The 22954-nt window shown below is 45.3% G+C and overlaps 1 protein-coding gene across 3 annotated transcripts; it reads right to left on the reverse strand.

The window, feature by feature from the left end:
- Positions 1–1637: 1637 nt before the first annotated feature.
- Positions 1638–13431, reverse strand: KPNA2 (karyopherin subunit alpha 2). 3 transcript variants are annotated; one of them, XM_030827047.1, is made up of 11 exons: positions 12503–13098; positions 11861–11958; positions 11574–11711; positions 7970–8058; positions 7518–7786; positions 7167–7261; positions 6805–7068; positions 5774–6007; positions 5343–5525; positions 2865–3014; positions 1638–1985 (listed from the first exon to the last, which is right to left on the reverse strand). In XM_030827047.1, exons 2-11 carry the CDS (start codon positions 11933–11935, stop codon positions 1893–1895), a joined length of 1590 nt encoding a protein of 529 aa, XP_030682907.1. In that variant the 5' UTR covers positions 11936–11958; positions 12503–13098; the 3' UTR covers positions 1638–1892. The 3 variants fall into 3 exon arrangements, with proteins under 3 accessions (XP_030682907.1, XP_030682906.1, XP_030682908.1); XM_030827046.1 differs by lacking the exon at positions 12503–13098 and adding an exon at positions 13223–13431 and having other exon boundaries at positions 1639–1985; XM_030827048.1 differs by lacking the exon at positions 12503–13098 and adding an exon at positions 12054–12137 and having other exon boundaries at positions 1639–1985.
- Positions 13432–22954: the final 9523 nt, after the last annotated feature.

The following is a 22954-nucleotide window of genomic DNA, read 5'->3' on the forward strand; positions in this document are numbered from 1 at the left end:
TTCAGACAGATCTGGCTCTTAAATACTAGTCCATTTCACTGCACCATGCTACCTCCCACAACTAGGATGGGAAGACATTTATGATTGTGAAAAGCCTAGAATGCACGAACTGATCAGTTTAAGAGGGTTCAATGCATACACCTCCTACACAGTGTTATGAAACTGTCCCAAATATTTAGGAGGAACTGAACGTTTACAGACACTAGAATTAGCTTTCAAACTATGCCAACATGTCATTTAACATACAAATGCTCAAAATTAAATTGCACTTCTGCCCTCAAAAAACCCTAGTTGATAGCTTGAGTGTTTCTAATCATCTTTATTAGCTGGGGTTATGAAACTTAAATGGGTGATGTTGCTAAAACACTTTTAACACTTTCCCATGGGGAGTCAGAGGGAGGCTGCATGATTTGGCTGGGTTTTGTTCATCACAATTAGGTCAACAGCCCAATCCCAAAAGAAAGCACCATTAGTGAAATGTCATGTTTCAAAGGCTTTCCAAAATCAGTCCACCGGGTTTTGGCAAGCTCCAGCAAGGGTGGAGAGGGGTAAGGGGCAGCCAGGCCTTAATGGCCTTCTAAACTTGGGTCCTGTATCTGACAAGGTTTCCAATGGCTCGTATGAACAAAACTGACTTTGCTCTTACTGCTGTTATGCAATTAAAAAGGCCAAATGCTAAAATAAAAATCTTACTTCACAATGAGGATTTACAGTAACAAGAAAATTATCCCAAGTTTTTTCTTCGGTGATGATGAAGTAGCTTATTTTTAGCCAAAATGCAATATAGCAATGAAAGAATACTTTGTGAAATGTTTAACACTGATATCTTTTAATGTTACTCTTTTAAGATTATTTCAACAAGCAAAATAAGTGTTAGCAGTTTTTACTATAGTTGCCAAATGGTATTAGGAATATTAACTTTCCTCCCTTGCTTACAGCAAAAACAAATACAAAAATTAAAGTTATAGGCAAAGATATATTATTTATCAAAGTGGTTTTTTTTTTGAGACAGTCTCGCTCTTATCAGCAAGGTTGGAGTGCAGTGGTGCAATCTCGGCTTACTGCAACCTCCGCCGAGTTCAAGCGATTCTCCTGCCTCAGCTTCCTGAGTAACTGGGATTATAGGTTCCCACCACCATGCCTGTAATCCCAGCTAATTTTTTGTATTTTTAGTAGAGACAGGGTTTCACCTGGGCAACAGAGCGAGACTCCATCTCAAAAAGAGTAGTGGCTATCAACGTACACTGTACAGGAGCCCATGGGAATTACATTTTTAAAAAAGACAAGGTGGACCCTCACGCCCCTCATCAATGAAACAGAACTGGGCACTTTCCCAGATGAGGCCCATGTGCAGCCATGATTTACCTTGGAACCCCATTTGGCCTTGAAGTTTGGGAGGAATGAATTCCACTTGTAGCTCCAAGAGAGATTTATGATTAAATTTAAGGTGTTTAGCCCAACTCCCTGGCCAAGGAGACAAGGAGACACTGGCTGAGCGAGGGTTTCTAAAAAATTGTATTGGTTCTTCTGTAAAAACTGCAGCCAGGACTACCTCTGGTTAATCCCATCAGTTTGGATGGGTTACCTTTCACTAGCAACATTAAAGGCCCCAAATTAGAAAGCAACACATAGGCACAGTGAAGTCAAGAAAAGGGTGGATTTTAATTTTAGTTTATTTACAGGATGCTGCAAGATATGAAATTCCACATAGAAATAAGAAACCTAGTCAGAGGACAAACTTCATACAGTATGTACAGTTGGAACTGTTCAAGTATAGTTTCGGTGTAAAAAGTGCTACAGTAACAAACCACATTTAAAAAAGTTCTTAGTAGAGAAACAATAAGACAAAATACCAAACATAGTACACAACAAATTTGTCTCAGCCACATGATCTAAAAGTTAAAGGTCCCAGGAGCCCCATCCTGAACTTGGAAGGTGTAGCCTTCAGAGGTAGTTTCTGGCACAACGTTTTGATCTTCCTCTTCCTGGAAATATATTAAAAAATAAACATAAAAATAATATAAGTATTCCAAGCAGCAGCCTACCTAGAAGTCTGTATTTAATCCCTAGGTCTTGATCTGCATATTACACCTTTAATCCTGTATGATATTCTAGTATCTGACATAGGGGAGGGAGAGTCTCAGAAACTTTGCCAATTCTTGAATGCTACTACAGTAACAGTAACAGGCTGAGATTTTTTTCTTCCCCAACTGTCACTTTTCAATAGGAAAAGACTGTATTAGGCCCAGAGCATGGTGGTGGGTTTGGCCTACTTCTCTATCACCTCCTACAATGACACCCATTAACTTACTCTCAAGATATTCTAAGATTCTCAAGGCTGTTCATTTGAAACTAATCTGGTGGCTTTTAAAATCTCAGTTTAAAAAGATTTTATTGCCGGGCGCGGTGGCTCACGCTTGTAATCCCAGCACTTTGGGAGGCCGAGGCGGGCGGATCACGAGGTCAGGAGATCGAGACCACGGTGAAACCCCGTCTCTACTAAAAATACAAAAAAATTAGCCGGGCCTGGTGGCGGGCCCCTGTAGTCCCAGCTACTCAGAGAGGCTGAGGCAGGAGAATGGCGTGAACTCGGGAGGCGGAGCTTGCAGTGAGCCGAGATTGCGCCACTGCACTCCAGCCTGGGCGACAGAGCGAGACTCTATTTCAAAAAAAAAAAAAAAGATTTTATTACCATCAAGCCAAACTAGAGGGGCAAATAAGTACATTATGTCCTATGCACACTGATATTTTACAATATTTAACAAAGATATGAGACTTATTTTTAAAAGTGTAAGGGGAAAAAAGGCTCATGGCCTTGACTTTATGTTTCCAAGTTGTTATTAATATTAGCATCCATTACTCACCTCTACAGAGAAATACTTCTCAATTAAGCTTAATGAAGCCTTATACACGGACTCATTTTCATGGTTTTGTAGAGCTTCAATTTTGTCTAAGCCTCCACATTCTTCAATCATTATACTAAGTTTCTCAGTTTCACCTAGTTTCTCAGCAGCCTGAAAAAAAAAAAATTCCAAGTTTACTGGCGTATACTCTGGTTTTATTTTAATGAAGAAAACATCGATAATTTGAATATTGATACATCAGGCAGAAATAAGCACCTAACAGTTCCTTTATCAAGCCTATCATAGTTTTATGTCCATTTAATATTTTGTTGAAACTCAATGTGATTGGATCTATATCTGCTTTTAGCACTACTTCAACTGGAGCCAAAGATCTTACAATCAGTAGCTCTCAACCTTTTCTATGTATCAAAATCATGTGGGCAACTTTTAAAACAACACTACATTCCAGTTCAACTGGTCTGCTACGGGAACAGGGGCGTATTGTCTTGTAAAGCATCCTAGGTCATCACAAGGTGTAGTCAGGGTGTCTAAGGGCAAAGATGGCCTATGGAGTGCTAAACTAAATGTACCCAAACAACGTGTGTTGGTATTAAGGATTTACTGGACATATGGAATGGTATGTAGATTAGTTTTATTTAGATTTTCAACTTTAAAGAGATACATAAATATCTATAGATAAAAAAACAGATTTGCTTTAAAGTAACTTAGGGGATTAGATGAGGGGAATATAAATACTGGCCACATACTGACAAATTATTTATACACAGTAACAGATAGGCCAGCATCCATTATTGAAGGCTCAACTTTTTTAAGACAGTTTCACTCTCATTGCCCAGGCTGGAGTGCAATGACACCAACTTGGCTCACTGCAACTTCCGCTTCCTGGGTTCAAGCGGTTCTCCTGCCTCAGCCTCCTGAGCAGCTGGAATTACAGGCGCCCGCCACCATGCCCGGCTAATTTTTTGTATTGTTAGTAGAGACAGGCTTTCACTACGTTGGCCAGGCTGGTCTCAAACTCCTGACCTTGGCCGGGCGCGGTGGCTCACGCTTGTAATCCCAGCACTTTGGGAGGCCGAGGCGGGCAGATCACGAGGTCAGGAGATCGAGACCACGGTGAAACCCCGTCTCTACTAAAAATACAAAAAAAATTAGCCGGGCGTGGTGGCGGGCACCTGTAGTCCCAGCTACTTGGAGAGGCTGAGGCAGGAGAATGGCGTGAACCCAGGAGGCGGAGCTTGCAGTGAGCCGAGATCGCGCCACTGCACTCCAGCCTGGGCAACAGAGCGAGACTCCGTCTCAAAAAAAAAAAAAAAAAAAAAACTCCTGACCTCGTGGATCTGCCCGCCTCGGCCACCCAAAGTGCTGGGATTACAGGTGTGAGCTACCGCGCCCAGCCTGTAGGCTCAACTTCTGTATGTAAAAATCTCTATAATCCGGCCGGGCGCGGTGGCTCACGCCGGTAATCCCAGCACTTTGGGAGGCCGAGGCGGGCGGATCACGAGGTCAGGAGATCTAGACCATCCTGGGTAACATGGTGAAACCCCGTCTCTGCTAAAAAATACAAAAAAATTAGTCGGGCGAGGTGGTGGGTGCCTGTAGTCCCAGCTACGCGGGAGGCTGAGGCAGGAGAATGGCGTGAACCCCGGGGGACGGAGCCTGCAGTGAGCCGAGATCGCGCCACTGCACTCCAGCCTGGGTGAAAGAGCGAGACTCCTTCTCAAAAAAAAAAAAAAAAAAAAAAAATCTCTATAATCCAAACTCGATGAGTAGGACTTACCTACCACCAATCACTATGACAAAGTACCATATGCCGGTATGCTTGGATCAATTAGGGATAGAACCAGAAGAAAAATGAAAGTTGTTCAATTTTTTTTTTTTTTCAGAGACAGTTTCACTCTTCCACCCAGGCTGGAGTGAAGTGACACGATCTCAGCTCACTGCAACCTCTGCCCCCCGCCCAGGGTTCAAGCGATTCTCCTGCCTCAGCCTTCCGAGTAGCTGGGATTATAGGCGCCCACCACCACACATGGCTAATTTTTGCATTTTTAGCAGAGACAGGGTTTCGCCATGTTGGCCAGGCTGGTCTCGAACTCGACCTCAGGTGATCCACCCACCTCGGACTTCCAAAGTGCTGTGATTACAGGAATGAGCCACAGTGCCTGGCCAAGTCATTCAAATTTAATTTCACCAAAATTCGGTATGAAATTGGGAAATTAAATCAACCCAGTAAACAGGTGTGATGAGTCCACATAAGCGCCTGACTTCGATTCAGGTCACATCATCCACTTGTCATCTCTTTTATATCTTTTATAATGCCTGCCACATTTTTAATCAAAGGTGTGGCCCACATAAACATGCTTTCTGATTCTGTGGCTTACTAGTGAGTAAACTTACAACAGCTGCCCTCCCCCAGGTCTAAATAGTAAACTGATTATTATCAAGTCCAAATTCAAACAAAGCCACCTTGATAGGACTTACCTGAAAGATATTTGAAATGGCATCCAGGATAACCAGAATAATCTTGGTATCTTTTGCAGTTAAGAGGTTCATCAACGGTTCTATTATGCCACAATGAACAAGGTACACAATCTGTTCAACTGTTCCACCACTGGTATAGTTGGTCACGGCCCATACAGCTTCCTTTTGAGTCTTAAAATCTGCCTATTAAACATAAGGAAATGGTTTTATTTCAGAAAATTGCAAGAATAAGATTCCAAGAGTACTTTTTCACAAAAACAATGACTGAAAGTACCAAGATTCTATCCAACCTTAAGTGAAAGGGGTTACTGGGTATTTTTCAGCAAAGGACTCCTAGTAGAACCCATGATTCCTACACATGAAAAAGCTTATCAAGCACAGCTTTCTATAAATACTAAAAATGACTTGATTAAATCCTAAGACTTCATTACCTTAGAGAGAACACTGACAAGGAATGGGACTAATCCATGATTCACAACTTGCTGTATCTGGTCCTGACGGCCAGCTGTGATGTTTGACATTGTCCACGTAGCTTCCTTCTGAATGTTAGTTTTGGGGTTGGTGAGCAGGCTGGGAAAGACAGCGAGTGCTCCTGCATCAATCACAACCTGAGTCTGTTCATCTGTACCAGTGACAATATTCCCTATGGCTCTTAGTGCAGGAGTCTGGAAAAAAAAAAAAAAATGTTGGTGCTGGTTATTTTTTTCCCAGCACTTCAGAAATTCTGTACCCTAAAAGTTTTAACAAGAGGCCCATCATGGCCTGAAATAGGCAATATTTCAATATTACTATCAACTGATTATACTTTTTTTTTTTTTTTGAGAGACAGGAGTCTTGCTCTTGTCACCCAGGCTGGAGTGCAATGGCACGATCTCCGCTCACTGCAGCCTCTGCCTCCCGGATTCAAGCAATTTTCCTGCCTTAGCCTCCCGAGTAGTTGGCATTACAGACGCGTGCCACCACATCCAGATAATTTCTTTGTATTTTTAGTAGAGATGGGCTTTCACCATGTTGGCCAGCCTGGTCTCGAACTCCTGAACTCAGGTGATCCACCCGCCTCGGCCTCCCAAAGTGCTGGGATTATACAGGCGTGAGTCACCGTGCCCAGCCCTGATCATGCTTCTTATACTTAGGTCTTTTTTTTTTTTTTGAGACAGAGTCTCGCTATCGCCCAGGCTGGAGTGCAGTGGCGCCATCTTGGCTCACTGCAGGCTCCGCCCCCCAGGTTCACGCCATTCTCCTGCCTCAGCCTCCTGGGTAACTGGGACTACAGGCGCCCGCCATCTCGCCCGGCTAATTTTTTGTATTTTTAGTAGAGACGGGGTTTCACTGTATTAGCCAGGATGGTCTCGATCTCCTGACCTCGTGATCCGCCCGCCTCGGCCTCCCAAAGTGTGGGATTACAGGCGTGAGCCACTGCGCCCGGCCTACTTAGGTCTTAATCTACAAGTAAATAACTTACCACAATTGGCAATTCAGAAGCTCCTAGAAGCTTCACAAGTTGGGGCACAACTCCTGTTTTCACGACCATGTCAATTCGTTCATTTGGACCATCAGTAAGGTAGGAAATAGCCCAGCAGGTATCTGCTAATACTTCTGGATCATCATGATGCAGGAGCCGAACTAAGGTAGGAAGAATCTGCTCAACAGCATCTATCGGGGGTACAGGATTCTTGTTGCGGCAAAGATTTGAAAGTGTCCAGGTAAGATTACGTAAGTAGCCACACTGGGGGAAAAAATACGCAATGAGAGGTTCTGTGTTTTGAGAAGATGGGGGAAATTAGAATGAAGAAGTGAGTAACTTTACTCATGTTAGTAACTTACTGCTAAAGATGACATATCAGGAACTGCAAGGAGGGCCAACAGTGGGTCAACTGCACCGTACTTAATAACCAAGTCTCGGAACACTGAGCCATCACCTGAAAAAAAAGGCAAGATTAATTTTATTACCTTGTCCAACACCATCAATGTTCAGTGACTGAATGCACCAGCAAAAACTCCCAAACTTACTTAGATGCCCCTCTGCTGCCTTTGTAAAGACGACACTTTCATTCCTAGTAAGGGCTTGAAAGCAAGCTCAAAACTTGACAAAGTTGCTATTACTTATAACAAGGCCTTTCTTCCAACTCATTACGCTTAGATACATTCAGTCAAAAGAACTTCAAGTCCAAGTACCTGCAATGTTTCCTAGAGCCCAGACAGCTTGTTCACTGATGTGAGCATGGGGAGATGCCAACAGAGAAATGAATGCTGGGATGGCACCTCCATCTACCACAGCCTTGGTTTGTTCTGATGTCCCAGAAGCAATGTTAGTGAGTGCCCAAGCAGATTCAAACTGAATGGGACTACAATCAGTTCTGCCCAAGAAGGACACAAATTTCGGAATCAAACCAGCCCGGATTATGTTGTCTATCGGGGGCTGTTTTTCTCTGGAAAGTAGTTTCCTAAAGGGGAACAAAAAGAGAAATAAAATTAATAAATAAAAAATACTATTTGGCTTATGGCTGGCTGGCCTAATCTTTCCTTGCACTATCTGTCTGTCCCTTCCTGCCCCCACCCCACCCCCCAAAAAAAATCTAAAAACACAAATTTCTTAGGCTACCCTCGCTATCACAGACAAGACTTACCTGGCAGCTTGAGTAGCTTGGAGCTGATTTTCCACATTGCTGCTATTTATGCCTTTGACAATGTCATCAACAGACCAATTTACAGTGCCCTAGAAGAAAAGTGAAACTTTGCACATTATCATTAAGATTAAATACAAACAATAAAATCCACACTTACTTGTGAAGGCAAGTGTAAACATCGTTAGGCTTATAGCCAGCTACTAAATATTTAGCCCTACATTTAATTTTGCCTGTTAAATATTCATTATTTTATATGTAGAACAGTTTCCAAACTTGGTGTCATGACTCACTGGAGTCTGAAGTTATGGAGTATCCAAGTGTTTTGTCGCTAAAAAAGGCAGCTTTGAAGAATTTTAAAAAACGAACGAGAAGGAGAGGCACGGTGGCTCACACCTGTAAGCCTAGCACTTTGGGAGGCTCAGGAGGGAGGATGGCTTGAGCTCAGGTGAGACCAGCGTGAGCAACACAGTGAGACCTCCCAACAAAAAATTAAAAAAAAAAAAAAATTATCCAGGCGTGGTGGTGTTTGCCTGTCGCCATACAAGTCCTTGTCTCAAGAATCAGAGCAGACTGAAGATTATTTCTACGTTAGTCTCAATCACTTGCATTCTGATATACTTTGAGGGAGAAAGACATGAAGTCATAGGCAACATTCTGAGGATTTTTTCTTTTTTTTTTTGAGACGGTTTCACTCGATCCCCAGGCTGGAGTGCAGTGGCATGATCTTGGCTCATCACCACCTCTGCCTCCCGGGTTCAAGCGATTCTCCTGCCTCAGCCTCCTGAGTAGCTGGGATTACAGGTATGCGCCACGATGCCCAGCTAATTTTGTATTTTTAGTAGAGATGGAGTTTCTCCATGTTGGTCAGGCTGGTCTCAAACTCCCGATCACAGGTGATCCACCTGCCTCGGCCTCCCAAAGTGCTGGGATTACGGGCGTGAGCCACCATGTCCGGCCGAGGATTTTCGTATCTAATTTTATAATCTATGTATTTCCATGGTTAAGTGTTGCTGCAAATATAAATGTTTTGCGTTTGGCTGGGCAAAGTGGCTCACGCCTGTAATCTCAGCACTTTGGGAGGCCAAGGCAGGTGGATCCACTGAGGTCAGGAGTTCAAGACCAGACTGGGAAACATAGTGAATCCCCATGTCTACTAAAAATGCAAAAATTAGCTGGACGTGGTGGTGATCCCCTATGATCCCAGCTACTTGGGAGGCTGAGGCAGGAGAGTCACTTGAACCCAGGAGATGGAGGCTGCAGTCAGCCGAGATCGCACCACTGCACTCCAGCCTGGGCAACAGATCAAGACCCGTTTCTCCACCCCCACAAAAAAAAAATGTTTTATGTTGTGAATCATAGTAGAAAGGAGGTTTGAGAACCAATGCTACCCATAATTCAAAAAGCCAGTATCCCTGTCTCTCCAGGAGCTTGACACCTAACAGAGAAAATGTGACAAGGAGACGAACAGCATAAAACAAGTGGTAAATAAATGGGTTACACAGCATTTACTCCCCATTTTGGGTGCAGAATCAGGGCACTAGAGAATCCTGAGAAAGGAGTGTCTTTCCTACTAGGCTAAGGAGTGCTATAAGGAGAAGATGAGCTTTAAGTATTAGTACCCTAGAAATAGAACATAGGTAGTATTCAATGAAAAAAAAAAAAAAAAGATAAACGTGGAGTGCTAAAGGAAGCATCACGTGGCTGGGCGCGGTGGCTCACACCTATAATCCCAGAACTTTGGAAGTCCAAGGCAGGCAGATCACCTGAGGTCAGGAGTTCGAAGACCAGCCTGACCAACATGGCAAAACCCCATCTCTACTAAAAAAAAAAAAACAAAAATTAGCTGGGCATGGTGGCATGTGCCTGTAATCCCAACTACTCCAGAGGCTGAGGCACAAGTATCGCTTGAACGCAGGAAGTGAATGTTATGGTGAGCCAAGATGGCACCTTGCACTCCAGCCTGGGCAACAAAGCAGGCTTTGTCTCAAAACAAAAAAAAAGGAAGCATATTGTGAGAAAAAGATGTAGGAAAGGGCCCAGATGAAAAATAAATTTGAAAATCTAAGTTAAGTCTACTTTATGGAAGGCCTTCATAGAGTAGGGATTTTTTAGAGACAGGGTCTCACTGTCACCCAGCATGGAGTGCAGTGGTGCAATCACAGCTCACTGCAGCCTCAAAATCCTGGGCTCAAGTGATTCTTCTGTCTCAGCCCCCTGAATACCTAGGACTAAAGGCCGGTGCCACTCCGTCCAGCTAACTTTACTTTTTATAGAGACAAGGTCTTGCTATGTTGCCTAGACTGGGCTCAAACTCCTGGCCTCCAGTGATCCTCCCATTTCAGCTTCCCAAAGTGTTGGAATTACAGGCATGAACCACCATGCCCAGGTGGAGTATGGATTTATTTTTTTTTTTTTTTCCTTGAGACGGAGTTTCCCTCTTGTTGCCCAGGCTGGAGTGCAATGGCACGATCTTGGCTCACTGCAACCTCCGCCTCCCAGGTTCAAGCAATTTGGAGTATGGATTTTAAGGAGAGAAAACACATGTCTAAAGCAGTACTTTAGGAAAAATTTCAGAAAAATAGTATATGGCACAAAGAAGGATATGATAAATTAGGAGGCTACTGTAAATATTTCAGAAGTCCTGAACAAAGCTGGTGACAAGTACAAAAAAAAAACCAGAGAATACCAAAAAAGGCAGAAATAAACCAAAAACGGGAAAGGCCTGGTTCCCAGCACTTTTGGAGGCCAAGGCAGGCATATCACGAGGTCGTGAGTTCAAGACTAGCCTGGCCAACATGGTGAAACCCCACCACTACTAAAAATACAAAAACAGGCCGGGCAGTGGCTCACGCCTGTAATCTCAGCACTTTGGGAGGCCGAGGCGGGTGGACCACGAGGTCAGGAAATCGAGACCATCCTGGCTAACATGTTGAAACCCCGTCTCTACTAAAAATACAAAAAAATTAGCCGGACGGGGTGCAGGCACCTGTAGTCCCAGCTACTTAGGAGGCTGAGGCAGAAGAATGGTGTGAACCCGGGAGATGGAGCTTGCAGTGAGCAGACATCGCCCCACTGCACGCTAGCCTGGGCGACAGAGCAAAACTCTGTCTCAAAAAAACAAAAACAAAAAAATACAAAAACTAGCCAAGCGTGGTGATGCGTGCCCGTAATCCCAGCTACTCAGGAGGCTGTGGCAGGAGAATTGCTTGAACCCATGAGGCGGAGGTTGCAGTGAGCTGAGATTGTGCCACTGCACTCCAGCCTGAGCAACAGAGCAAGACTCCATCTCGGGGGAAAAAAAAAAGAGATAAACCAGAAACTGGTTGGCTCTGGACACACTGGTCAGGTCAAGGTACCCTGCTAGTACCTAGAAATGCAAGGAAGTCTGAAGGAAGGTCAGAGCTAAAGGAAAACCCTAAATCAGCTTCAGTGGATTATAGAAGGCAGGAAAGAAGACAATTGCTAATTGCGAACAGAGAAAAAGATCTTCACAGATAGTTAAAACCGTAAGACTAGAAATGTTAAGTTTACTTGAATTTCTAAGAAAAGTCCCTACTGATTTTCTGGATTTCACGTAACTCATAAACTAAAATACATTTTTTACCTGGTTGTTGCGGTTTTCCTGCAGCGGAGAAGTAGCATCATCAGGAAATGAGCTTACATTTCTCCTCTTCAGCATCTGGTCATCCTTCTTAGCTTTCCTCAGCTCCACATTGACCTCTATTCTGCGACGCCTCATTTCCTTGAGAAAAGATAACATGCCGTTTCACCTATCACACCAGTTTTTGTTGCTAAGTGAGGGCATTTTTTAAAAAATCCCTAAGTTTTCACCCCTTTCCAAATGTCTTCCCATTTAAATACCACCACAGGAAAGCAACAGAAGGTACTCACTGTACTGTCTTTTCCCTTGTTCTTGAATCTGTGAAGACGGGCAGCTGGTGTATTAGCATTCTCATTGGTGGACATGGTTATGAGACAAAGGGAGAAAGCTAAAAGATGGGGGAAGAGAGAAATATTTCCTTTATCATTTTCCTTTGTCAATAATAGTACCAAATAAGAATTGAATTATCAAGCATCTACACACCTGTATACTAGAGAGGGGATCATCATGTTTTCAGCACTATGAAATAGCTTTACCCAAAGGGGAACTGTCCCCCTTCCCTCTGAAGGGCTGAGACTTCCTGGAGAGGGCTGTCCATCAGAAATAGAATGCAAGCTATATAAATTGAAACTTCCTAGTAGCCATATTTTTAAAAAGGCGAAAAGAAACAAGTGAAACTAATTTTAATAATGTATTTTACTTAACCCAACATATCCAAATATATTTCAACATGTTATCAATATATAAAATAACTGACATCTTTTACATTCTTTTTCCATACTCCATCTTTGAAATCTTTTGTGTACTTTAAGCTTACAGCGTATTTCGATTTGGACTAGCCAATGTGTCCACCGTTTCTGACAGCCTGGTTCAATACTCCAGAGTCCCTAATAGTTAATTCAAGACAAAGTAGGGGAACCAAGTTAACTTACAGCTAAAAATTATGCGCCAGGGCAATAAATTCAGATCCTCAGGAGGCTCTCCCTATTTTACTGTCTTTACTTGGCCAAAATAGGTGCAGACTCGAAAATTAAATAAAAATTTGCTTCATCATTACATTATGGTCAACATTAAAAATGCAGTGCCGCATCTCGCATGTTTGATTTGCATTTCCAGAGACTAGGAGGGAATGCACTTAATTAGGATGACATCAGCTATGCGTCATTCAGAAGATGACAAAAGTCAAAGCCCTCCTTACAATTTGCTATCTTTGCTTTCATTACGCTCGCCTACGACTTGGTGGCACAGCCACCCCGGGGCCTAGTTGTCAGAGACGGTGCTCCGAACTCCCACCCCCAGCCCCTGCCCCTACGCCGGGGAAGATGCAACGAGAAAGGGGGAGGCGAGGCCAGGGCCGCCACGAGCCCTCCCGGGACGTTAGCCCTCAGGCCTGGCTCGCTCCGATTCTCCCGGCCGCGACGCGTTAAGGCCTCCGCTGCTGTTTGCAGAGCGTCGGCGCCCTAAACCCGCAGACCCCGCGAAACTCAGCCGCCTGGTCAATGAACGTCGCCCCCGAGGCCTAGTCAACGCGGGAGGCAGAGCCAGGCTCCGCGTGGACCCGGGGCCTCCCTCCCCCCACCCAAAAGGCGAACGCCGCCCGCGGGCAAGCCGTTAGCGCTCGGGCCGGGCCGGGCCGCCGTCTGAGTCTGTACCTGCGAAGCGGGCCTGGGCTTCCACGGGAGGCGATGCGGGGGGGATCAGCGGCTGTGGGTCGACTGCACTCAAACCGTCCACCTCGACTCAGCTCAAAGACCGTGTGGCTCGTGCAGCCGGCCGGCGCGATTTAAATTTCCCGGTGACTCCGCATTCCGATTGGCTGGTTCGAGCCTAAGCTCTGTGCCCATTGGTGGATTTGAAAAACACGTTGGGAGGGGAGGGAGTCATAGGGCTTGGGGGCGAGTGGCGGGGGGGTGGGTGGGGAAAGGAGGATGGCATCGCGAGATGAGGGAGCGGTCGGGCGGTGAGGGAGCGGCTGGGCGGTCTCTGAGCGCCTGGCGGGGCGGAGAGGGATGACTCCAGATCCCGTCAAGCAGCGCGAAGGGGCGGTTCCCTGGGCCGTTCGTGTTTCCATAGGGTTGAAGCGTGCATGGTCCCTGGGCGTTTTACTGGGCGACAGCCTTAAACGAATACCACAAAATGATTCTCAAAGTCATTATTTAAAAAAAAAACTTTGTTGTTGATCTTCATGAAAATAAAAAAATTCTAATTAGTAAATAAGTAATCTTTATAGAAAAACATTGCTTTGCATTTTTTTCCTATTATGACACCCAAAGTACTCGGCGGGGGTTTCTGGCCACTATGGGAGGGAAGATTTGTGTTACATTTTTTAGTTTACTTTTTTTTTTAATTGCGTCATAAAAGACTGTATAGAAGCCGCAAATATGGTAACAAAAGGTTTCTTACGCCTGTTTCTCCAAAAACTCAAGTTTTTTATTTTTAAATAATTTCAAATGCAGCGGAATTGCAAATCCTTACCCAGATTTGCCAAATCTTAATATTTTGCCACATTTGCTATTGCTTTCTCTATACATATATATCTATACATATGCACACGTGTACATATGTGTGATTTTAATGTTACTTTTTGAAACATTTAAGAGTAAGTTTCAGAATCATGTCCTTTTTCCTGTTTCACGGTGTCTGTCCTAAGAAAAGACATTCTCTTATATAACCACACTGCAATCATCAAATTCAGAAAAACTGAAATTTCATGCTGTTGTTTAGTATGTAGTCTGTGTTCAAGTTTTTTCAATTGTTCCAGTAACATGCTATGCTCATTACACATTTCTGAATTTTGCATTTTTTGCCATATGCCCAAATGAACAAACAAAACAAAGATGGTCAACAGAGCATCAGGATTATGGGCCATTTTTGTTTCTGCAATTTTTTTGTGTTCTAAAAGATTACATTTTAGAAAAGTTTTCATGGTTTATTTCTTACTATAAATAAATTCAAACAGCAACTTTATCCATTCTTGCAGGCATTAATGCCAGCCTCATTCATCGTATAGCAGCCAGAGTTCATAAAGCGTTGTACCTACTCTTAATCAGCATAATCCCATCCCCCTAAATGCAAGAATGTGGAAGGAATTCACCCCTAAACCAATCACTGTGGGGCATTCTCTCAGCTACTGAGAATGGTTCAGGGGCAGGCACATGACCTAAATTCATCCAGTTGGACAGCCTGTGCCTTTTGTTTACTGGTTGGAGGTAGGAAAGCAGCCTCTGTTTTTCTGAACTGAGGGATGTGAGTCCTAGAAATCTGAATAAGAAAACTATGGAAACCTTGAGAGGTCTGACCTGCTCGATCTCTGAAGGTTTGCAGTTATGAGATCCGATACACATTTCTTTTGTATTGTCAAGTTGAGTTTCTTCTGTTTTTTTTTTTTTTTCTTTTCTTTGAGACAGGTTCTGGCTCTGTCGCCCAGGCTGGAGTGGAGTGGCACGATCTCAGGTCACTGCGACCTCTGCCTCCTGGGCTGAAGCCATCCTCCCACCTCAGCCTCCCAAATAGCTGGGACTACAGGTACACACCACCATGTCCAGCTAATTTTTGTATTTTTTGTAAAGACAGGGTTTCACTATTTTGCCCAAGCTGGTCTCGAAGTCCTGAGCTCAAGCAATCCACCCACCTCGGCCTCCCAAAGTGCTGGAATTATAGGCCTGTGCCACCATACCAAGCCAAGTTGAGCTTCTTTTGCTTGAAAATACTGACTACTATGTGCCCAGAAGTGTTCTGAGTGTTTGCCATATATTAATACACTTGATCTTCACAACTGTGAGGTAGTGCTGTTATTTGCTCTATTTCACAAAAGAGAGCACTGAATCACAAGTGTTTATGTAACTCGTCCAGGGTCACACAGCCAGTAAATGGCAAAGACAGGATTCAGCCATAAGCAGTAAGCAGTTGGTTCCAGGATCTGTGTTCTGAACCACTATTCTGTACTTGCACCTAAAAACAACCTGAAACAGAAGTATAATGCCCAAAATTGCCTTTGAAAGATATGATACAGTCGGGCACAGTGGCTCACACCTGTAATCGAGCACTTTGGGAGGCCGAGGTGGGCAGATCACCTGAGGTCAGGAGTTCAAGACCAGCCTGGCCAACATAGGGAAACCCTGTCTCTACTAAAAAATACAAAAAATTAGCTGGGCATGGTGGCAAGCACCTGTAACCCCAGCTACTTGGGAGGCTGAGGCAGGAGAATTGCTTGAATCTGGGAGGCAGAGGTTGCAGTGTGCCAAGATCACACCATTGCACTCCAGCCTAGACAACAAGAGCGAAACTCCATTTCAAAAAAAAAAAAAGACTAGCCCGTCCAACATGGCAAAACCCTGTCTCTACTAAAAATACAAAAGGCAGGTGTGGTAGCACACACCTGTGGTCCTAGCTACTCAGGAGGCTAAGATACAAGCATCACTTAAACCTGGGAGGTAGGCCGGGCGCGGTGGCTCACGCCTGTAATCCCAGCACTTTGGGAGGTCGAGGCGGGCGGATCACGAGGTCAGGAGATCGAGACCATCCTGGCTAACACGGTGAAACCCCATCTCTACTAAAAATACAAAAAATTAGCCGGGCGAGGTGGCGGGCGCCTGTAGTCCCAGCTACTCGGGAGGCTGAGGCAGGAGAATGGCGTGAACCCCGGGGGGCGGAGCCTGCAGTGAGCCGAGATCGCGCCACTGCACTCCAACCTGGGCGACAGCAAGACTCTGTCTCAAAAAAAAAAAAAAAAAAAAAAAAAAAAAAAACCTGGGAGGTAGAGGTTGCAGTAAGCTGAGATGGCGCCACTGCACTGCAGCCCAGGCGACAATGCAAGACGCCATCTCAAAAAAAAAAAAAAAAAAAAAAATTCCTATCATTTACGACCAAGTTTTAGCTGATGTATTAGTCCACTAGCATAGTCTGCTTAGGTTACCATAACAAAGTACTACAGGCTGGGAGGCTTAAATAACAAACATTTATTTTTCTCACATTTCTGGATCACGAAATCTGAAATAAGGGTGCCAGAGTGGTCAGTTTCCAGGAAGGGCCCCCCTCTGTGGCATCCGGATGATCATCGCCTAATTGTGTGCTAGCACGATCTCTTCATTTTAGCACACAGGAGGGAGAGTGAAAGCTCTCTGGTGTCTCTTCTTTTTTTTTTTTTTAGATGGAGTCTTGCCCTGTTGCCCAGGCTGGAGTGCAATGGCACGATCTCGGCTCACTGCAGCCTCCACCTCCCAGGCTCAAGCCATCCTCCCACCTCAGCCTCCCAAGTAGCGGGGACTACAGGCATACACCACCATGCTTTGGGAGGCTGGGGTAGGCAGATCTCTTGAGCTGGCTTTCTTACCCTCTGCATCAGGGCTATTGTGGCAGGCTTGGCTAAATGAAAGCCATTGGTGCTCCCTTCCCCACAAAAACAGTAACTCAGAAGCAAAACTGCATCCTTGGGGAAACTGCAGAGATTAGTGCCACATATGGAGACTCTTCAGTAAGGAACTATCCTCGTTTTGAGAAAGAGCTCTTGATCACCTACTGAACTCCAAATAAAAATGTAAGCTGCCAGGTGGGGTGGCTCACGCCTGTAATCCCAGTACTTTGGGAGGCCGAGAGGGGTGGATTGCTTGAGCCCAAGAGTTCGAGACCAGCCTGGGCAACATTGCAAAATCCCATCTCTACAAAACATAGCTGGATGTGGTGGCATGCACCTGTAGCCCCAGCTACTCAAGAGGCTGAGACGGGACAATTGCTTGAACCCAGGAGGTGGAGGTTGCAGTGAGCAGAGATCACACCACCACACTCCAGCCTGGGTGACAGAACAAGACCCTGTCTCAAAAAAAAAAAAAAAAAAAAAAAACTATCCAGGCTTGGTGTGTAGCCAGCCCTGGTGGTGGCACGTGTCTGTAGTCCCAGCCACTCATGAGGCTAAAGTGGGAGAATCACCTGAGCCCAGGAGGTCGAGGTTGCAGTGAACCATGTGATCATGCCACTGCGCCATAGCCTGGGTAACAGATCAAGACCCTGTCTCAAAAACAAACAAAATAAAACCAATGTAACGTGAGCTACTCATGATGAATTGGGGGTTATCTGATCCCACGAAGTTGGGTGGGCACAGCAGCACTCCATAACGAAGTACAAGTGGGATGGGAGGGACCTGGACCAAGAGGACCCAGAAGGTAGAAGAAAACTGCATGAACAAGTGACTTATGTTCCCAGCTGCTGACTCCTGCCAGCAGATTACATCTGTGGCCTCATGGGACAATCAATGACCAGCAAGATGAAGGTCAAGCTAGGCGCTCTGCATCCTATGTTGACATTAGCTGAAGTGGATTGCTCCTGACCGATGGCCTCACATGTAGGCAACCTAATATAGTTCGCCTATTTGTTTCCTCCAAATCTCATGTTGAAATTTGACTCCCAGTACTGGAGGTGGGGCCTAGTGGGAGGCGTTTGGGTCATGAGACAGATCTCTTACTAATGGCTTGGTGCCCTCCCCATGGTAACAAGGGAGTTCTGACTGTCGGTTACTGTGAGATCTGACTCTTTTTCTTTCTAAAATGGAGATGGGATCTCACTATGTTGCCCAGGCTAGTCTCAAACTCTTGGGCTCAAGCAATCTCCCCACCTCGGCCTCCCAGAGTGCTCACAGGTGTGAGCCACTGTGCCTGGCTGAAGTCTGACTGTTAAAAAGAGCCTGGGCCAGGCATAGTGATTCATGCCTGTTAATCAGCACTTTGGGAGGCCAAGGTGGGTGGATCACTTGAGATAGGGAGTTAGAGACCAGCCTGGCCAACGCGGTGAAACCCCACCTCTACTAAAAATACAAAAATTAGCTGGGAATGGTGGCGTATGATTGTAAGCCCAGCTACCCAGGAGGCTGAGGCAGGAGAATCGCTTGAACCAGGGAGGGAGAGGTTGCAGTGAGCCGAAATCATGCCATTGCACTCTAGCCTGGGTGACAGAGTGAGACTCCATCTCGAAGCTTCCTGAAGCCCTCACCAGAAACAGATACTGGCACCATACCTCTTGTACAGCCTGCAGAACCGTAAGCCACTAAACCTCCCCTTTTTAAAAAAATATAAATTACCTAGCCTCAGGTATTCCTTTATAACAATACAAAATGGACTAACACACAGCTCTGAAGGAAAGTAAGTAGTCAAACTCCCTAGTGGGTAGAACCTTGAAGCATGCAGCTGGTACACATTTTTCTGAAAGGGCAGATATCCCGAGGTGAGATCCACACTGATTCCCAAACAGTGAAAACCAGTTTGGCTGGCTGGTTGGTATAAGGGTCATTAATTTTGTTTATGTTGCCCAGCAGATATGCACACTTCTATTAAAAGAGTAATTCCTAACTTTCCTGCAGGAACCAGAGCTCACCCACACCAGTCCATGTGGTTGGATGAGGTTGACTTCATACCCTGGGTGGACTCTAACTGGCATACGCCAAGGAGGAAACCCTTCCCCTAGGTCACAGGGATGGTTTCATGGAGAGCATATGACTCAATAGGGACCGGTAAGAATCAGGCCTGGGACTTTGACTAATAGGGGTGAGATGTACTTCCTCTACACTTGGAATTACGATAATGGATGTAAAGTCTGGAGCTGTTGTAAATATTTTACCACTGTAAGGAAAGAGCCTGGAGCCTGTCTGAAAATAGAGTGACAACAGAACACAGTAGAACAGGTTCAAGAGAGACACCAGATTCTGATTTATTTAATTAATTAATTAATTTATTTATTTATTTATTTTTGAGATGGAGTCTCACTCTGTTGCCCAGGCTGGAGTGCAGTGGCACGATCTCGGCTCACTGCAAGATCCGTCTCCCAGGTTCACGCTATTCTCCTGCCTCAGCCTCCCGAGTAGCTGGGATTACAGGCACCCGCCACCATGCCTGGCTAATTTTTTTTTTTTTTTTTTTTTTTTTTTTTTTGTATTTTTAGTAGAGACAGGGTTTCACTGTTAGCCAGGATGGTCGTGATCTCCTGATCTTGTGATCTGCCCACCTTGGCCTCCCAAAGGGCTGGGATTACAGCCATGAGCCACCGCGCCTGGCTGATTTCTTTTAAACCCCTAATCGAGACACATCTGAAAGCAGACCTATCTCTGGACATTTTTTTTTTTTTTTTTTTTGAGACAGAGTTTTACTCCATCGCCCCAGGCTGGAGTGCAGTGGCGTGATCTTGACTCATTGCAACCGCCACTTCCTGGGTTCAAGCGATTTTCCTGCCTCAGCCTCCCGAGTAGCTGGGATTACAGGCACCTGCCACCATGCCTAGCTAATTTTTGTATTTTTAGTAGAGACAGAGTTTTGCCATCTCTACTGGAGTTGGCCAGGCTGGTCTTGAACTCCTGACCTCAGGTGACCCACCGGCCTTGGCCTCCCAAAGCACTGGGATTACTAGGCACGACCCACTGCGCCCAGTCTGGACTTTTGTTATTATTTTTTTTTTTTAGAGACAGGGTCTTGCTCAGTCACCCAGGCTGGAGTGCAGTGGCTCAATCATAGCTCACTGCAGCCCCAAACTCCTGCGTTCAAGCAATTGTCCTGCTGCAGCATCCCAAGTACCTGATACTACAGGTGCACACCACCACATCTGTATAATTAATTTTTTTTTTTTTTTGTAGAAAAAGGGGGTCTCCCTCTGTTGGTCACACAAACCCCTGGCTTCAAGTGATCCTCCTACCTCAGCCTACCAAAGTGCAGGGATTACATGCATGAGCCACTGCGCCCAGCCTTCTTATTTGAGGTGGCAAATTCCTTTACTCATAAGCCCACTTAGGATTGGGTCTTCTGCCTCTTGCAACCAAAAGAGTCATAAACAATACAGTCAGGAATTTGTGAGAGGAAGATAGGATTGACAACAAAGGTGGTTTGGAGAAGGGGTAGATGTATGGATCTTTTGGAATGAACTTAGAAGGTGTGGATTTGAGTTATACAGATGTTCACCCAAAGGCCTCCACTGTGGAATAGGCTATTAATATTCAGGTGGCCATGATGGCCTGCTCTGTAGATGTCCATCATCCTCCTTCCCCTGCCAGGCTAGTGCTTGCTTAATGGGATCATTAACCACATGGCCAAGGCAGCAGAGACAGAGGCTATGCATACGCTCAGTATCATTCACTTCCTACTACTGAGTCTGGTCTGGCTACCATTCCTGCTGGGGGCCCAACCAGCCCTGATGTTGACTTCACACCCTGAAGGGACCATTCAATTACCTGGTGATCATGACAATAACATTGGACCCTTTCCATAATAGATCAGGAGGAAGAGACATTTTATCTGGATTGGGCCATATTTACTTTCCAATGTGTCACTCTGCTACCAGCACCACCATCCATTCACTTTCTTTTTTTTTGAGATGGAGTCTTGCCCTGTCGCCCAGGCTGGGGTACAGTGGCATGATCTCGGCTCACTGCAACCTGCGCCTTCCAGGTTCGAGCGATTCTCCTGCCCCAGCCTCCCAAGTTGCTGGGATTACAGTTGCGTGCCACTACGCCCAGCTAAATTTTTGTATCTTTAGTAGAAACGGGGCCACCATGTTGAACAGCCTGGTCTTGAACTCCTGATCTCATGATCCGCCCGCCTCGGCCTCCCAAAGTGGTGGGATTACAGACATGAGCCACCGCGGCCGGCCCCTCCTTTCACTTTCTGCAAGTCTTTTATGCTGTCATGGATTCCCAGAGAGACAACACTGCTCCAACCAAGAAACTCACCTCACAGCGCAATTATGGAATTGCAAATCAAAATAATGAGATACCGCCACACATCTATTGTAACGGCTAAAATGCAAAACACTGACAACACCAAATTCTGGTGAGGATGTGGAACAAGAGGAACTCTCATTCATTGCTAGTGGGAATGCAAAATGGTACACCAACTTCAAAAGATAGTTTGACAGTTTCTTACAAAGGTAAACACAGTCTTACCATACCATCCAGCAATCACAATCCATGGTATTTATCCCAGTGAGTTGAAAACGTACGTCTACACAAAAACCTCCACCTGCACACAACTGTTTATAGCAGCTTTATTCATAACTGCCAAAATTTGAACCAACCAAGATGTGCTTCCATAGGTGAATGGATAAACAAACTGTGGTACATCCATATAATGGAATTTCTTTTTCAGATTTTTTTTCTTTTTTCTTTTTTTTTTTTTTTTTTTTGAGGCAGGATCTTGCTTTGTTGCCCAGACTGGAGTGCAGTGGTGTGATCACTGCTAACAACCTCAAACTCCTGGGCTCCCAGTGATCCTCTGCCTCAATCTCCCAGGTAGCTGTGTACAGGAATGCACCATCATGTCCAGCTAATATATTTTTTTATTTTTTGTAGAGATGGGAGTCTTGTCATTTTGCCCACGCTAGTCTCGAAACTCCTGGGCTCAAGCGATCCTCCTACCTTGGTATACAAACATACAATGGAGTATTATTCAATGATAAAAAAGAAGGCTGGGCCAGGCACGCTGGCTCATGCCTGTAATACCAGCACTTTGGGAGCCCGAGGCGGGCGGATCACCTGAGGTCAGGAGTTTAGGACCAGCCCAGTGAAACCCCGTCTCTACAAAAAAATACAAAAATTAGCCAGATGTGGTGGCATGAACCTGCAATCCCAGCTACTAGGGAGGCTGAGGCAGGAGACTCACTTGAACTTGGGAAGCAGAAGTTGCAGTGAGCTGAGATTGAGCCACTGCACTCCTGCCTGGATAATAGAGCAAGACTGTCTCAAAAAATAAATAAATAAAAAGAAAAGAAAAGAAAAGAAGCCTGGGCAGGGTGGCTCATGCCTAGAATCCCAGCAGTCTGGGAGGCTGAGGTAGGCAGATTGCTTGAGTCCAGGAGTTTGAGACCAGCCTGGGCAACATGGTGAAACCTGGTCTCTACAAAAAATATAAAAATTAGCCAGGCATGGTGGTGCACGCCTGTCATCCCAGCTACTTGGGAGGCTGAGGCAGAAGGATCATTTGAGCCTGGGAGTTAGAGGCTGCAGTAAGACGTGATTGCATCACTGCACTCCAGCCTGGGAAACAGAATGAGAACCAGTCTCAAAAAAACAAGCAGACTGGGCATGGTAGCTCACACCTGTAATCCCAGCACTTTGGGAGGCTGAGGCAGATAGATCACTTGAGGTAAGGAGTTTGAGTTTGAGACCAGCCTGGCCAAAACAGTGAAACCCTGTCTCTACTGAAAATACAAAATACAGGCCGGGTGCGGTGGCTCACACCTGTAATCCCAGCACTTTGGGAGGCCGAGGTGGGTGGATCACCTGAGGTCAGGAGTTTGAGACCAGCCTGGCCAACATGGAGAAACCCCATCTCTACTAAAAATACAAAAATTAGCCGGGTGCGGTGGCATGTGCCTGTAATCCCAGCTACTCCAGAGGTTGAGACAGGAGAATTGCT

Source organism: Nomascus leucogenys, chromosome 14 (assembly GCF_006542625.1).
Source record: "Nomascus leucogenys isolate Asia chromosome 14, Asia_NLE_v1, whole genome shotgun sequence".
NCBI lineage: Eukaryota > Metazoa > Chordata > Mammalia > Primates > Hylobatidae > Nomascus > Nomascus leucogenys.